At 42.7% G+C, this 15,983-nt stretch overlaps 1 protein-coding gene across 13 annotated transcripts in view; it reads left to right on the plus strand.

Moving 5' to 3' along the window:
• The window catches only part of LOC106936013 (protein tyrosine phosphatase receptor type F), a 161,299-nt gene that overhangs the window by 120,838 nt on the left and 24,478 nt on the right, over window positions 1–15,983 (plus strand). For 6 of the 13 annotated variants that reach the window (XM_015016785.1, XM_015016806.1, XM_015016838.1 and 3 more), the window contains 6 exons: window positions 211–222; window positions 3,250–3,362; window positions 7,245–7,277; window positions 8,939–9,036; window positions 14,182–14,305; window positions 14,462–14,637. In XM_015016785.1, the coding sequence (XP_014872271.1) occupies window positions 211–222; window positions 3,250–3,362; window positions 7,245–7,277; window positions 8,939–9,036; window positions 14,182–14,305; window positions 14,462–14,637 (556 nt within the window). The remainder of the gene's footprint in view (window positions 1–210; window positions 223–3,249; window positions 3,363–7,244; window positions 7,278–8,938; window positions 9,037–14,181; window positions 14,306–14,461; window positions 14,638–15,983) is intronic. The other 7 variants (XM_015016832.1, XM_015016852.1, XM_015016859.1 and 4 more) reach the window with 3 other exon arrangements.

Here is a 15,983-nt window from a genome sequence, read left to right on the forward strand (position 1 = left end):
TGTAGCTCTGGTTGTTATTGCTTCCTGCAGAGCCCAGCAGCAAACAGTGATGAGCCTGTTCTACAAAGCCTCCTGCAACTGTTATTCTCTTTTTTCTTCTCTCTCTCTCCTTGTGCTTTCAAGTTGTTGTTGATATTTTTAGTTCATGAATAGCTATTACACATTAACTCCTCCCCCTCTATCTTTTGTTTCTTGCCCCTGTGAATGCAGCAAGCAGGAAAGGTGGGTACTCTCAGCGTTGCATCATAGCTTCATGCACCACTACTTGTTCTTATTTGTTTCATGAGCTCAGGAGGGGTGCAAAGTTAGCTGCTGGAAACACACACACACACACACACACACACACACACACACACACACACACAAAAAGGACATTTAAACAGAACAGCAGTAAAACGAAATCAAGCGGTTATCTGCTCCAATTTGGTGAGGTTTACAAGACGAAGCAGCCGACTCTGCACCCCCTGACAGCTGAGGTTGAGGGAACCCCCGGGTCACGTCCGTGTACCAGTGCATGTTCCACATCTAGAGCCAGCGTTCCTCCTCAGATTGTCCTGTCTGCCATGGTTTGTCTCCATGCTGTGTTTCATTATCCAGCAAGTCACAGTGTGCCCCTCCAAGATTGGCCCCATCTGAATATGCCAAGGCATCACCTGCTGCTGAATGGGCCATTGTGAAGTAAATGCCAGACATTGGAGGCGGGAGTTCTGGAGGGGGTAGACTGCTCAAAAAGACACGTCCTCATTTTTTAGGCTGACATTTTCCACTGAGACACTTTTCTTCCACTTTTAGCCCCTTTTTTTTTTGCATCTCTCTGCTTCCTGGTGGCAGGAGTCTCAACAAAGGGCCCGGTTCTACCCTCATTAAGACTCCTCGTTACCTCACACTCTGCGAACTCGTGTTTTCACTCGTCTTCACCCTCATTTTGAGCCAGAGATGGAAAACCCCACATGGGCTTTCTGACATGTTTACTATACAGCAGCACCAAAGCATCACTGGGTCAGAGGCTGCAGAGCACTGCAAAACTATTCATATCTCCACATTCTGTCACGTTATAAGTAGAAACCTGAACTCCAAAATTATACAGAAATAATACGTATTTATATAAAGGGTGAAAGAAAAGCTAGTGTTAGAAGTTGTGCTATGTTTCTAGCCAGTTCTGCAGAAGTGTTTTCTTTAAGTAAAAGTTAAAAGTTTAACTTTACATACCACATTCTTAAACATGGAAATAAAAATATCCTTTATGGTTTTCATTTTATAGAACAGATGCACATAAAATTAAATTGAATCTAAGACCTTTTTAAGACCATTATGAGTGAAATTTAAGACCTTTATCACCACAGAAATGTACAAAGGAGACATTCCTAACACCTGTAGTGCCAAGCATTTTTGCACAGAATGAATGCATCATCGAATGACTTTAACCTGTGTGCATTTGTGGCCCTTGATCACAGTTCAAGAATAGCCTCAATGTGGTTTGCCAGTTCAGACAGTTAATGCAGATACACATTTAAAAACAAGGTTATGGTGAACTTTTCATGCCAAGCCTTTAGGAAAAGATACAATTAGAATCTTAAAATAGAAAATGTAAGGTGCAACATGCAGTATTCATCCAGGTTTTTGCTTTTAATTTCAATTTATTAGTAATGGCGACCTGAAGCACCCAGGAGCTTTAAGTGAAATGGAGACATTTAATAAGCTTGGCAAAATAAAGCAAGAGTGAGCAAAATCCTATTCTTGTTGCTTAAAAGAGACATCTAGAAGATATTCAGCTTGAAAGATTGCCTACAGAAATCTAACTGCTTTGCTTATTTCCAGTAAGCACCGTTTAGTTTGTTGTTTATTTAGCAGGTAAACATCAAAAAAGTAAAACAGTTTTTGCAATTATAAATAAAAAGAAAAATACTTGACATTTTTTGGCCCCTCTGACAAAAAGTTTGGGCACCTCATAGACCCTCACGGCCCACCCCCACTCCCTCACCCTCAGCCCTGCACGGCCCCAGCAGCGATCTCTGGGTAAAACTGGACACGGTCTGGCTCAGCTCTCGGCTGGAAAGGAGGAGATGCTTGTCAGAGATTAGCTGTCATGCCTGCAGCATTAGCTTAAGCCCCTGCAGCAAGAGATAACAGGTGGCGGTGAGGCCCGAGCCCCGGCAGCAGAGCGCAGGGGGGGCAGAGGGGGGGAGGGTACCAGGTTAAGGCTTCCCGTGCATCGCAGACTTTGTGTATTCTCGCCACGACGTGCCTCGACAGAAGGCCCCCGCTCCTTCTTAAAACCATGCTCGCCACTTGCAAATGGAGTGCAATGAGATGTGAAATTTCCACGGGGCGCCCTGATGCTTCTTTCTGCCCATTTCCATTTGCTGTCAGGAGGTTTGCGAGTCTGCAGCTGTACGTGTGTGTGTGTGCGTGTGTGTGTGTGAGCGTGTGTGTGTGCGCATCTGTTTGCCTGTTTGCGCGTCAACAGATGCTGGGTGTCTGAATACAGGCAAGGCTGCGTTTGCTGTTACTTTCCTCTGCCTGATGGACGAACCTACGGTCGGCTGCGCTAAGCCGGTCCAAGCGGCGCTGTTCTGTTCTGCTGGATGCGGTGCGGCCGGGCCTGGCAGCACAGGTGCTGCAGAACTGGTCTAATTATCCAGTGTTGTGCCACCCAGCTGATGAGCTAATTACAGCAGCCGCCTGTTTTCCTCTCAATCTGGGAAGCCAGTAAACACAATGTGTTGTTAGCACACACGCACGCACGCACACACACACACACACACACACACACACACACACACACATGCATGCAAGCAGCAGCAGCCGCCGCCACAGAACACATTTAAATCTCTGCAAACACATACTCACGTTTCCGCACAGCAGCTGTCACCGATCCAGCAACAAACGCAACCTAGCCCACTCCAGCAAAATTATGGTGCTTCTTCAAACACATTAAATTCAAGTTTCCTTTCAAACTAATGGGAATGAGGCCCCTGGCCCCCACTGTCTCTTGATTTTCCTGTCCTTAGAAGTAGCTTCGAGAGCCATTAAATGCACCATTAACTTCATCAAGTGTGCAAATGAGTCAAAGTGTGTGCATATAGTAATTATTAATGTCATTTTAAATCATCCTGTCATTTCTGCTTAAGAGTTTTCCTGCAAAACCGATGACTACATTAGAGCTTTTTTCGTGTGTTTATTTATTTCAGACAAGACAATGCGAGCAGGGTGAACTCATCGCCTTGTTTTCTCCCTTTGCTTCTGCAGAAAGCGGGCGTCACCTTTACCGAAAGACGAGCACTCAGGCGGCGTGAAGGACTCGCTGCTGGGCAACTCCTCCGACCCCGTAGAGATGAGACGACTCAACTACCAAACCCCAGGTGATTAATAACGCCACAACAATCCCGTCTCTGTAAAGTTGCGTTTTATAAATAACTTGTCTAATCTCCAAAAATGTTCCTGCGTTTTGTCACGTTTTAACCACAAACTTCAGTGGATTTTATTGGGATTTCGTCAACACACTGTAGAGCATCAGCAACGACATAGGAGCTTGTTGTAAGTCAGTAATTCCTTAATATTAATAAAAAACAACTAGTTCCACTAGTGGATTTTTTTCCCTTATAGCAAAACATTTTTCCTATGTTATAAGAGAAATAATCTCCCAGTTGAACTAGTACTTTTTCAATAACATTAAGGAATATATATCTTGTATATCTTTCTCAAAAGTTACTTGTAAATTAGTTTTGTCTTATTAAAGTGCACTGAGATATTTGCAGTAGAAACTGGTAAAAAACAAGCCTCCATGTTGTTCCTCGATGTCGATATCATTTCTTCTTTTTTTTTTTACTTTCAAACTGGATTCTTATTATATCTTCTATTCATCTGCTGGTTATTTTGTGACCTTATTTTACGTTGTTAGTTTCACAAATTCAGGTGGAAAAAGAAACGAAAGCTCATTCTTTGAAGCTGAGCTTAATTTTTTGTGGCTATCACGGCCAGCTGATAGTTCGAGTCGAGTCAGGATGAGGAGATTCAGATTCTGTCCACACACGCACGCAGCAGTGAAGTGGGAGGATGGAGGAGGAAGGTGGGGGAGACTTCTGCAGGATCAGCCTTCCTCCTGATCTTCCTCCTCCTCCTCCCCTGGTGCTCGCTCGTCCTCCTCTCTCTCCCCCCAGCTGGTAATGAGTCCTGCTGCCTCTGATGTCAAGGTGAGCCGGGCCCAGGGAACAATAGAGCTGAGGGAAAATGTCAGCCCTGGTGCACGCGTCTGACCGTGCGTCTCTTACTGTGTGTGTGTGTGTGTGTGTAGTCCCTTCTCGCGGGTTATTAAAGATCCCATTTGCCATACACACACACACGCAGCCCTTTGAACCCCTGCAGTGGAATTAAGCAGTGCCGCCACTTTGAAAGAGCCCCGTTCTGCCGTCCTCCCACTCCACCTCTCTCGCCTTTTGTCTTCCATTTCCCCCTGTAGGGTAATCTCTTTTCTTTCCCTCTCGTTCTCTACCCTCTCACTCTCTCTGTACGTCAACACTTATTTCCTTCTATTCCTCCCTCACCGCCTCTATGTGTTGCTTCAAGTGTGGTGATTATCGAAAACCACCGAGGCTCCGTCTAGATGGTGAAATCGTATGAGACTCGGAGCCGGGTGAATGTTGAACAGCCGCAGCCTTCATCCTCTTTCTCTCTCTCTTCCTGCCTTTAATTCGTCCCAAGCAGGTGAACGTTTCTGCTCTGATTCTGATTGTTGTTGGATCAGCGTCGCTTATTTCTGACAGACGTCTTCTGCTCCTTTTGGTGCAGCAGGAGGTACTGACCTGCTTCATCATTGACAAACCTTGTTCAGATTCTACCTTTGAAAGCCTGATGAAGGATTTAGAGACAACTTGCAGAGGGACAGTAGAATGAGTTTAAGCAAATGATTTCAAACAGTTTCCATGTAAAGAAACCAAAGTTTTCCAACCCATCTTTCAAAAAGTGAGTTCTTTATGTTCATAAAATATAAAACACTGAAAAGGAAGGAAGAGTGGTAGGATAGAAGGAAGGATGCAATGGGAAAAGGATGTAAGGCACAATAAAAGAAAAGGCTGTAAGGAAGGGATGAAGGACACAAAAAAGGATGCAAGAACAGAGGTAGTGATCAAAGAAGGGATGTAGGACATGAAGAAAGGAAGGACACAAAGAAGGATGCAACCAGAGAGGGAGGACACAAAAAAGGATGCAAGAAAGAGATGGAAGGACATACAGAAGGATGCAACCTGAGAGTGAGGACACAAAAAAGGACCCATGGAAGGAATGTAGGGCAAAAAGAAGGACACAAGGAAAGGAGTGGGGACAAAGAATGATGTAAGTGAGTAAGGATACAAAGAAGGATTCAAGGCAGGGATGTAAGGACATACAGAAGGATGCAAGGGAAGAACGACACAAAAGAGGATGCAAGTAAGAGAGGAGAACGCAAAGAAGAATGCAAGGAAAGAATGTAGGACACAAAGAAGGATGCAAAGTAGGGAGGTAGGACACTAAAACGGAAAGAAAAGAGGATTAAAATAAAGCCTCTTTTCTCTTAAATTTGGATGATATTTTTTTATCGACACAAACATATTTCCATTTAGGATGTTAATAAATGAAGCATCTGCTGAGCATCTGCTGTTTGATTACATTTTGTTCTGAAAAGCAATGTTTGCAACCGAAAGGATTCATAGTGATTTTAATTTGACTTGATCATTATATCTTTAATAAAGTCCTCGCACAAAACAGCGAGCAAATGTGTTTTTCCTGGTTGAAATAAAAATGATCCCTGTGTACATGGGCTGGTCATCAGCGGCCGTTTTAGCTGGAACAGTTAAAATTAGAGTTGTTGCAAATTGAGGACGTTTGAGGCAGCGAGTTAAGAAACAGAGAGGGTGAATTTCAGCTTATGAAATTACCTCTTTTCTGCACAAAGCAGGTGTCATTTTGGTTAGCGTTCCACGCTTTACTGCCACAATTTGGAAAAGAACAAACACAACCCACCGAGTCCTTTCAAAAAGGTACAATTTCTGTTAAATCTCAAAGACTTCTCTTTTAATGACTCCTTTCAGAATGTTTTCAAGCTCTCATAATAAAGCAAATTAGCCTGTCTTTTTATTATTGTTTGCCTCCTTTTTGCAGTTTTCAGCTGCAGTGTTCATGTTCAGTATTAGTCTGACTGCAAACACTCTACCTGTCTCTATTTTTATTCAAATGCAATATGAATGTTCTTTTCTGACTGCTATGTGGGTTTAAAAATAAGACCAAAGTCCAGACCTAATTATATCAATTGTTTGCAGCAGAAATTGTGGTTCCTCTCCATGAAGTCTGAGATTGAGTTGTTTTTCAAAGAAGAACGGACAAACTGGATGTTAAGAGTTGGTAGAGACGCATTCAGAAAGACCTGCAACTAGGGCTGGACGATAAATCAATAACAATATTGCGATAGAGACGTGATCAATATTAAAAGAAAATACGTCCGACAGAATGTTCAGTAGTTTGACTGAACTCCGATCCAGAGTTTTAGCCGCTCAACCTCTCACTGTTGGCTAATAAAACCTGGTGGCATCAACTAACTCTCTCACTGTTTGGTTACCTAGCAACAACCTGCAGCGTAACTTGTGGTTACCTAGCAACAACCTGTTGAGTTCCAGGTTTTGCCAATTGCTTCATAACTACTGAAAAGTAATAAACAACGCCCTTGAGTGAAAACTGCAGCATAAAACAAGAAAGTTACACCACTAGCTTGGCAGTATTTCACAGACTTAAAATAAAAAAACTAATAAGCAGTTATCATTATTGACTAATATAAAATGCTTATATCGTGATACATTTTTCAGCCATGTCATCCAGCCCTACTTGCAGCTGTAGTTGTAGCAAAAAGTGGCTCTAGAAAGTACTGACTCATAATTTTCCAGTTATGTGTTGTTGTATCACATAAAATTCAAATAAAGCAAGCTGTGGAAAGCTTTAAAAGATCTAAACATTTGTAGAAATACTGTATCTCCTTTTAGTCAGTGGTTCATGACTTTGTACATGCCGTCACAGGAGAGTTTCTTTAGGTTGAGCTCTGTTTCACTTGTATTCAGCTGGCCAAATTGCCCAGAGATGGGTCATCACCATCTGCTGTTCCGAGTTAACTAGCTCCAAAGGTTATGTGCAGATCCAGCCTGGCCAGAGTGCGATCCTGAGCCGCCTCCATTGATCCAGTCTTCTTCTTCCTCCCTGCTTTTACTCTCCTCTCTCAACAGGTCCCAGCACTCATCGCTGCCCCAACACTCCAAGTTAGTCTGTTTTCTCACCTACAGCATACTTCCCACACATGCTGCAGTCTTTTTCTTCTTCACTCGCTCGCTCCTGAACCCATTCCCCCGATGCAATCCCGACAGACATCACAAGCTTACAAGCTTGTTGCCTCTGGCACTCCAAGGATGCGCCAATGGCCTTCCACTGGCTGTGAACTTTCCCACATCACCTTTATGACGCGGCACCAAAGGCCTGCATGGTTTCATGGATAGTTGAGCTTGTTGTACATTAGCCTTGTTATCAATGGCTTCACCCTCCATTTAACCAAAAACGTAGCCGTAAAAGACGTGCACAACCGCACGCACACTGATGGTAATGCGCTCAGTGGCCCCTCGGTGAGATAAGATTAAATTTGCGTAATGGGTCGGGCCTCATCTTGTAAAGTGGCCATCAGCCATTTGCATTAATGCAATAAAAAGCTTGCAAAGGTCTGTCACCTGAAAGCCTGACCCTTGACCTCACAGATGGGCTCAGCTAAAGACCTTTTTAAAGTGTCTGCACTGTGTGAGGTTAACAATAATCCATGGTTTAACCTCACAGGTTGTCCATGTGTTGTATTCATTTAAATATACTCATAATGTACAGAGTGCCAGTCGGACGTTTCCATACACGCATCATCAATCAGCTTGAAGGTCATTTATATATTTCAAGGTTTTATGCAGCTCTTCTCTTAATGATGATATCACAAATATATTCAATGAACAGGCAAAACAATGTTTCATTTAATTTGGAATTACAGAAGCATATAAATTTACTCCGAATTGTTACTTATGGAGTTAACTTTTCAATAGATGCATTCTAGATGCTTAATTTTATCCATCTTTATTCGTTCCACAATAAAGACCTTGTGAGGTTTGGGTTACTGGCATAAGTTCAAACTTGTGAACCCAATTTCTGTTAATAAAATTAATCAAAGTCGTATCATCTCCCTGAAAAAGAGCTGTCCAAATTTCGTCAGTAAAAGCCCAAAATGGGGTAATATCCATGCCGGAGATGAGTGCATGTAAAAATCTAAGGCCTGAACTGCGAGTTCCTTTAAGTGCCTCTTCAAGTTCAGAAGCACAGGGTGAATTTGTGTCGGTAGATTAGCAATAAATCATCCAATAACCCAACGATGAGGAAGCTGGAGAGCAGCAGGGGGGTTGTTTGAAATTAATCCAGCCCAAGCGCTCCAGGCGGGGCCGAAAGACATCCTATTGTAGGGAAAGGGATTTCAAAGAAATGGGTTTTGGCTGGTGACCAGTCAGTTTCTTCCCTTCTCATGGTACGGAGTGACAGTGTGTCTGATCTGCAGAGGCTTGTGAGTTCCTGCTGCGTCTCCACCACCACCTCTACCACCGGCCGGAGAGATGTCTGCCTCACGCTTCCTCCAAGAAGCATGCTCACCCACTCCACTCATGTGCATCTCCGTGCCAGTCCCACTTCTGTCCCCCTCGTTTGGCATGACGCCATCACCAAAATGTCACCAGCCTGTTTTCCTGTCTCCTCATGCGTTGTTGAAGATCTTGCACTCTCCTCACCGTCACAGCCACCTCATGGTCCCACCGGCAGCCTCACTCACCCCGCGGTCCGACCGTTTGTTTCTGTGCAGGTTGGATGCCGTTTCTCACTCTCTCTCTCTCTCTGCTCCTTCCTCCAGGAATGAGGGAACACCCACCAATTCCTGTCATTGACCTGGCTGACCACATAGAGAGACTTAAGGCCAACGACGGCCTCCGCTTCTCCCAGGAGTATGAGGTAAGAGCAAAGCTTTCCTGATTCTTCCTCTTTCAAGTATATAAATGGGTTTCCTTGTACGATCAGCGCGGAACCCTTTTTTTTCCCTTTTTGATCTCATATGCATGTATTCTAATGGGTTATGGGAGACTTCTTACATAGACGTTCTTCAGTCATTTTCACAACTCTATTACCAAACCCACTAGGAAACCAACACTTACATTAAATGCTGCGAGATGCTTTTTCACAAACCTAGCAGGTGGCAAGTCGCTTAAGCAATCTGTGTTCGTCTTGCTGCTTCCCAGAAGAATGGGTTTTTTTTCTGAGAGGAGTGGGGGGACGTGCAGGAGGTCTTTCTGCTGCAACTCGTTGAGGGATTATCTGTTGTCAGTGTTCTTCTTCACCAGAAAGAATAAAAAAAAAAAGAAGAGGGAGGGAGGGAGCAAATTTGCATTTAAAGTGGTACATAGTTGGTTTGGGGTTCTGAGCATGGCTAGATGAAGCAGCGAGGCGTCCTTGAATACAGAAAAACACGATTTGTCTTTTATTTATTTGCTCCGATTGTTGGATCTGTCTGCTCTAATCGGGGCTGCTCAAATGTTGGTTCCAACAAGACGGTCGGAAAGGTTGTGGATCTTGGCTTTTATCTAGAAGCTCGTGTTCTTCCCTGCTTGTGACCGATGTATCTAAGTCTAGAAAAGTTGCGCTGCAGTCTAATATTTCTAGGAATAACATTAACAGCATTGGCCACAATTATTGGTATTATTTGAGTAAATCTATTGCAATAGCATGATCTATTTGAAAAACATGGGTAAAATCCGGACTTTAATTTAAGTACACTTGTGCTCATACCGTCGTCACACTGCTAATACTCATTTAAAAATAAAGCAGACAAAATCTGGTCACTAGCTAAGCCAGTTAGCCGCAGATGCTTTGGACGAGGTGAAAAACTCGGCTGCACATTTCACGTTAGCATGAAAGGTGCAGCCTTTACCGTGCAAGATTTCATATAAGAATTTTTATTTATCGTCGTCATGATAAATTTAAATTATTGATATTACTTCTTTTTATTTTTAAATAATATTATTGGGTGACAATCCTTGTTTATCCTGATCCAGGAGAACAATGAAAACCACATTTTGATTCCAAAACACATGGGCAGCTACAAAAAGCTACAAATATGCTGCAGATATTTCCTTCTGCAGTAATTTCCAACAAAATGCTGAAGGTTTTTTAAATTCATACGTTTTTTAGTTGATTAGCATTTCATCTCAGAAAGGCCCAGTTCTATTCCAAGAAAAACTTTTCCTGCCTTTTGGTCTAAAGAAAGTAGCAGTACTATAAAGCTGTTAAACATGTTGTCACAAAGATTAATTAAGAAATACATTTGACAAGTTGCCCAAACGAGCCCAAAACTGTTGCTACGGTTGAAGCTAACAAATCTAATTAGGTTGACTTGCTCAGCTGAACATTGAAGGTTTCCTAAATGTGTGCAGAAATAGATTTTCTGAGTTTTTATGCATCACTGTAAATATGCTAAGTTACTGCTAACAGCAGTAACTTAGAATATTGTCCTTGCTTAAAGCACACAAGCAGGAAACATTAATGACTAATTATCGTCCAAAGCAGGCCATGCGGCCAAATTTGTTTGACTCCACTGGTCAAGTTGTGTAAAAAGAGTTAAAATATATTCATCTTTTATTGCAATAACACAAAATTATGCAAAAATTCAAACTTCAGTATAAAGTCTAATAATAATATGATTTAGTTTATTCATTGGGCAAAAAAAGTCCAACATAAAAACTAATTATTAACTAAATTCTGTTTTTTTTTTGTTTGTTTTTTTAATAAATGTAATTTAAGCAAATTTCCACTCAGAAAACTGGCCGTAGGTCATTATTTAGGCTTTTATCACGATGATAATGGTTTTGAAATGGTTCACAAAATCAACCGCCATCCTGGCGTCCAGATCAAAAACCCATAGAAAACTTTTATCTTGAGCTGAAAAGAGGAGACCACAAATTCAGACCTGGCTGTACAAACTGAAACCAATAAGCAATCATTTCTAAACAAGGGATTACACATTACTAAAACTGATATTGTTTAATGGAGGAACTCTAAAATGGATCTGTGGTCACTTTGCTGTTATAATTTGTTGTTTTTGAATTCCAGTGGAAATTCATTTTGTTTCTGTAGCGCCAATTAACAGTAAACTGTCATCTCAAAGCACTTTACATGAAAAACATCCAATAATATGAAATAAACCGAAGCATACACCAAACCCTAATTGGTTTAATGTGTATAATGTGGGACAAACTATCCAAAGATTATTTGGATCAAGTAAATTTTTTAATTCTGATTTATTTGCCCCCTCTTTTTTTTTTCTTTCATTCTTGTGATCTGCTGTGAAATTAGCAGCCAGCTAGAGAGGTTATTAGGCCGTGGTAAACCTCTGCACTCAATTAACCGGGTTTATGTGCTGCCTCTCCAAGACGTCGCCCTCCTGGCCCGTTGAGTTCGTTTAAATGAACCTAACCACAGAAAGGAGCCTGAATGAGTGCGGGCAATCAGCCCGGCTCTGTTCCCATCCCTGCAAAACGTCCTCCCGGGCCAGGAAAGACCCCCTCCATGGCCCGGCAGATGGGCCCTTCGTCTCCGTGCCAGCCGAGGCGCCGTGGCAGAACTCTGGCGCTTTGTCACAGTCACGTTCGCCGGCTGCTCCCATCGAGCCGTACCCTAAGGCGCAAAATTTGTAGAGGCTTCGCCACTTCCTCTCCCCCGACACTTTAGGCAGCCTGACACTTGGTTTCCGCGGCGCCGACTCCAGTCCGCAACACGCTGAGCAATGAACACGTTGGGTAATGAGCAGAATTTGTCAATCAGGCATGGTGCAAGTCCCCAGACAGTCTCTTTTAGATTGCCAGGAGCAACTTCACGCCGCAGTCGTCATAGAGCAATCATTACGTTCCTTTAAAAGTATTTTCAGTTTTTTACTGGGAGCACCTTAGGCATTTGCTCCTCACCTTTTCTACCCAACTTGTTTGCTAGTTGTCAACCTCTCTTGTGTGCCCGGCTGTCTCCACCAAGCTCTCAAATGAGTATGACACATTTTGACAGCAAATTAAATATTTTTCTTCACGGTGCCGAGCACAGGCACAGAAATTGCCAATGCTGAGCTCATCAGCAGCAGAGAGTCTCGACCCCCACCACTCACACGGCTGAGTAATTTGTAGATGTGACGAAGGATTGGCAGCGTACGAACTCTTCACATGTTATATGTTGACGTAGACGTTGACTTCAGAAGGGCTGCAGCAGTTTTCAGGGCATGTTGCTACATTTGTTGCTGCAGTTTTAATGCAAAAGTCAACAGACAGAAGCTGACTACCGTTGATTTGTAAAATAGCTGAAAGTGCAGGTTCATCTTTAAAAAAAACGGAGTCAGAAAAACTTCCCTCAATTTAAAAAGGAACATTTGTATATTACACAGATTTGTTAAGCACAGTGTGATATATTTCAAGTCATTTCAGTTCAATTTTAATATCACAACTTACAGCGAATGAAAATTCACAGCAAAAAAGTTAACTTAATGGGAAATACTGCTGGCTGGAGCGTCGTATGTAAGCAAACTGATGGAAAGTTGAGTGGAAAGAAAAGCGGAGATGGTTGCAGATTTAAGCCAGCTGTGGATTGTGAAGCAAAGCATGAATGGTTGAAATCTAAAACATGAGAGTTCAATTTCAGCTTCTTTTCGATGTTTTTTTGCCCTTGGGCGAGGCACATATCCCCAAGTTGCCTACCGAGTACTGCTGTATGATTATGTGGTGCTTCTAGAGACATCAGCAATATGTTGATGTGAGTAAAAGAAAAAAAAGGGCTGCTGTTATCCCCATTGCTTATGCACCTTTTTTTTTTCTACCATAGTTTTTCCTTCCACTCAACTTTCCATGAATATGTTTGAATACATTGCTCTCAGCATGCAGCCAGCTTCTTTAGCAATCCTTTTGTGGCTTATCGTCCGTCTAGAGGGTTTCAGTGACTGTCTGCTGGACCTGTCATGTCAGCAGTCTTCCCCATGATCTTTAGACCAGAACGTGGTCATAACATAACTATTAAATGTTAAAAGCCAATTTTATTGGCCTTATATGACATCATCATTTTCTGGTAATGCGCGTTTTAGGGCTTTAGAAGCTATAAGCTACAATAAAGAGAGAAAAGTTCTTGAAATATATCACTCCAAGTGGAATGACTCTAAATGATACGAGTTTTACTTTTTTTTGTATTGAAATACTGAACAAAACGAGCCTTTCAATGGTATTATAATTCAAAGATATGCACCTCTGAGGTTAATGTGATCAAGATGGGATCTTTTCACATCGAGTTCACCTGTTCTCCCAGCATGCACAGCATATGATTTTGCAATATTTTACTCTTGCGTCGTTCAAGGCTGTTGTAGCTGCTGCAGGATTTGCTGTGGGAACACCAGACAAGGTTGTAGTGTGAGGAGGAAGAGTTGGGATCGATGCTGCATAGCGAGAGACATTGTGACATTATCCAACAAGGGATGGGAGGCCATCACATATCTCCCCAGGATCAATAAGTATGCAGTCCACCGTCCCTCTTCTGCAGGAGTCAAATGACGCAAGGAGAAAAGTGACTGAAACGGGAGAACGGGTGGAACAACAATACATGAAGGGCGACAGAAATAGAAAGATTAGACGAGAAGAAGCAATGAAATTGTTAGATTTCAGGCTGTTGGTGATGGCCTTTTTTGGAAGCGACTTAAATCAGCACAATTGGAGGTTTCTCTTCATTAACATGCATCAATAACATCAAATGTCAAGCAAGCCCTTAACCTGATAATCCAGGAGCAGCAGCTGCAGGATAAGCAGCATTATGTCGGTTTTTCCAGCTAGCTGATGCATCTTCAGAGACATGTTGAGGGTAAACAGTATTTTCTGGTAAAAAGGTTTTTGCAGTCCGGAGCTCACCTCTGCTGGCTGAGCGACAGCAGAGCAATTTTCCCTCCATTTCTCTGCCGACGTAAAACTCAAGTATCCTTTTGTGCTCCTGCCCCCCTCCCCACCTCCCCGTCTCTTTCTCATCATCATTCTGTCTCTGTCTCCCTGCTGTTTGCTTTCTGCTCCTCTTTCTCCTGTCCTTGCTCAGTCCATCGATCCGGGCCAGCAGTTTACCTGGGAGAACTCCAACATGGAAGTGAACAAGCCAAAGAATCGCTATGCAAACGTCATCGCTTATGACCACTCCAGAGTGGTCCTCACCTCTGTGGATGGTAAGAGCTCATGGAGGCACTTAACCTCTCACCGGTTGCTGTTGAGCGAGCCGGTTGTTTATTCAGACTCTACTTCACGTGCGCTAAGAGGTATTTCAGTCTGATTCCTCATAACGTTTTTTTGTTGCATTGGCACTTTTTCCCTCCTTACTGCAGCTGTTCCAGGCAGCGACTATATCAACGGCAACTACATCGACGGCTACAGGAAGCAGAACGCCTACATCGCCACTCAGGGGCCTCTGCCGGAGACGCTGAGCGACTTCTGGAGAATGGTGTGGGAGCAGAGGTCCAACACCATCGTCATGATGACCAGGCTGGAGGAGAAGTCGAGGGTAAGGAGAAGCACCGTCAAGAGCAATCCATCACTTCCCTCATTGGTCAGTTATGCACTGACTGGTTAGAGGTTTGATTTTACCCATTTAGATCAACGACAAAATGCTCACAAGTTCACATCATCAATTAGTTTAGGTGACACTTTTTTTCCATAAAGAGCAATCTCCCTTTGTATTCCAACAAGAAAGCAGACCCTAACCCTACACTGAACAAACCAAGTATTTTTAGTTTCATTTCTAGACCAAATACTTTTGTACACTTGAAATAAGGCAAAGCTAGCTTAGAAGCAACTTTTCACCAAAATATGTGAGTTCTTAATGTTGCTGAAAAAGTCCTGGTTCCACTGGCAGATTATCCCAGTTGTAGCACAAGAAAATGTTTTGCTATGAGTGAAATAATCTGCCAGTGGAGCCAGGACTTTTTCAGCAATGTTAAAGATTTAACATCGTTTGTCATTTTTGTCTTATTTACTACGATATTTGCTCTAGAAACTAGACACGATATACTTGGTAAGATTTTGTGTTTTTGCAGTGTTCTGCCATCTTTACTTTGTCGTTCCTAAATAAAATCCAGAGTTGCCAGTTGCCTCCAAAAGTCATGCAGCTTGTCGCCATTAAGGAAGTGGAGGAACACCAAATATAGAATTGCTGGAAAAGCTAAATATATTTCTAGTTTATTGCTGTTTTTTGCCCACAGCCAATCAGCACTAATGGAAATGAATGGACTAAATCAACCACATCAGCCAATATTATGTCAAGTAGCATTGCGCCCAGGTACTCCAGTTTTCCAAATAGCTTTTTCTTTTGAATATTTAGAAGGGAAAAAGTGCCATTATTGAACTGGGGGGGGTAAACTGCAGTCCACTGTAAACAAAAATTCCCTTGACATTTTGAAATTTCAGTCTGTAAAGGAACTGAACTTCATAATAGAAAGTTTGTATGAAGTCTGGCTTTGAGACTAGAGGGAAAGCCCAACAGAACAGGTTGTTCCCCAGAGTACCTGAAAGCTTTCCAGCCATATTGTGTACACTAACTCAGCTCTGCAGAGGGACTCTTAACACCTGAGAAGGTTTGCAGGCACACAGACACCCGATCCCTCTTTAAGGCTGGATTTGTCAACCAGATCAAAGTCAGCAGAACTTCAAAGTCCACTTTGTCTGGTCGGTGTCGCTCCTCAGTCTTCTGTATAAAATCTCACCGAATGTGAAGAAACGCTGAGCTGCAGCTCCTAACTGCTGCTGCTCCCATCTCCCTCCTGCTTGTTTGTTTGTTTGCCATTTATGAAGGTAGAGATGCGACTTTGCACACGAGAGCAACACCCTCTACTGAACGGAAGCACATTTCCA

The sequence above is a fragment of the Poecilia latipinna genome, unplaced genomic scaffold (assembly GCF_001443285.1).
Source record: "Poecilia latipinna isolate Pla-1442-1.1 unplaced genomic scaffold, P_latipinna-1.0 Scaffold75, whole genome shotgun sequence".
NCBI classification, from domain to species: domain Eukaryota; kingdom Metazoa; phylum Chordata; class Actinopteri; order Cyprinodontiformes; family Poeciliidae; genus Poecilia; species Poecilia latipinna.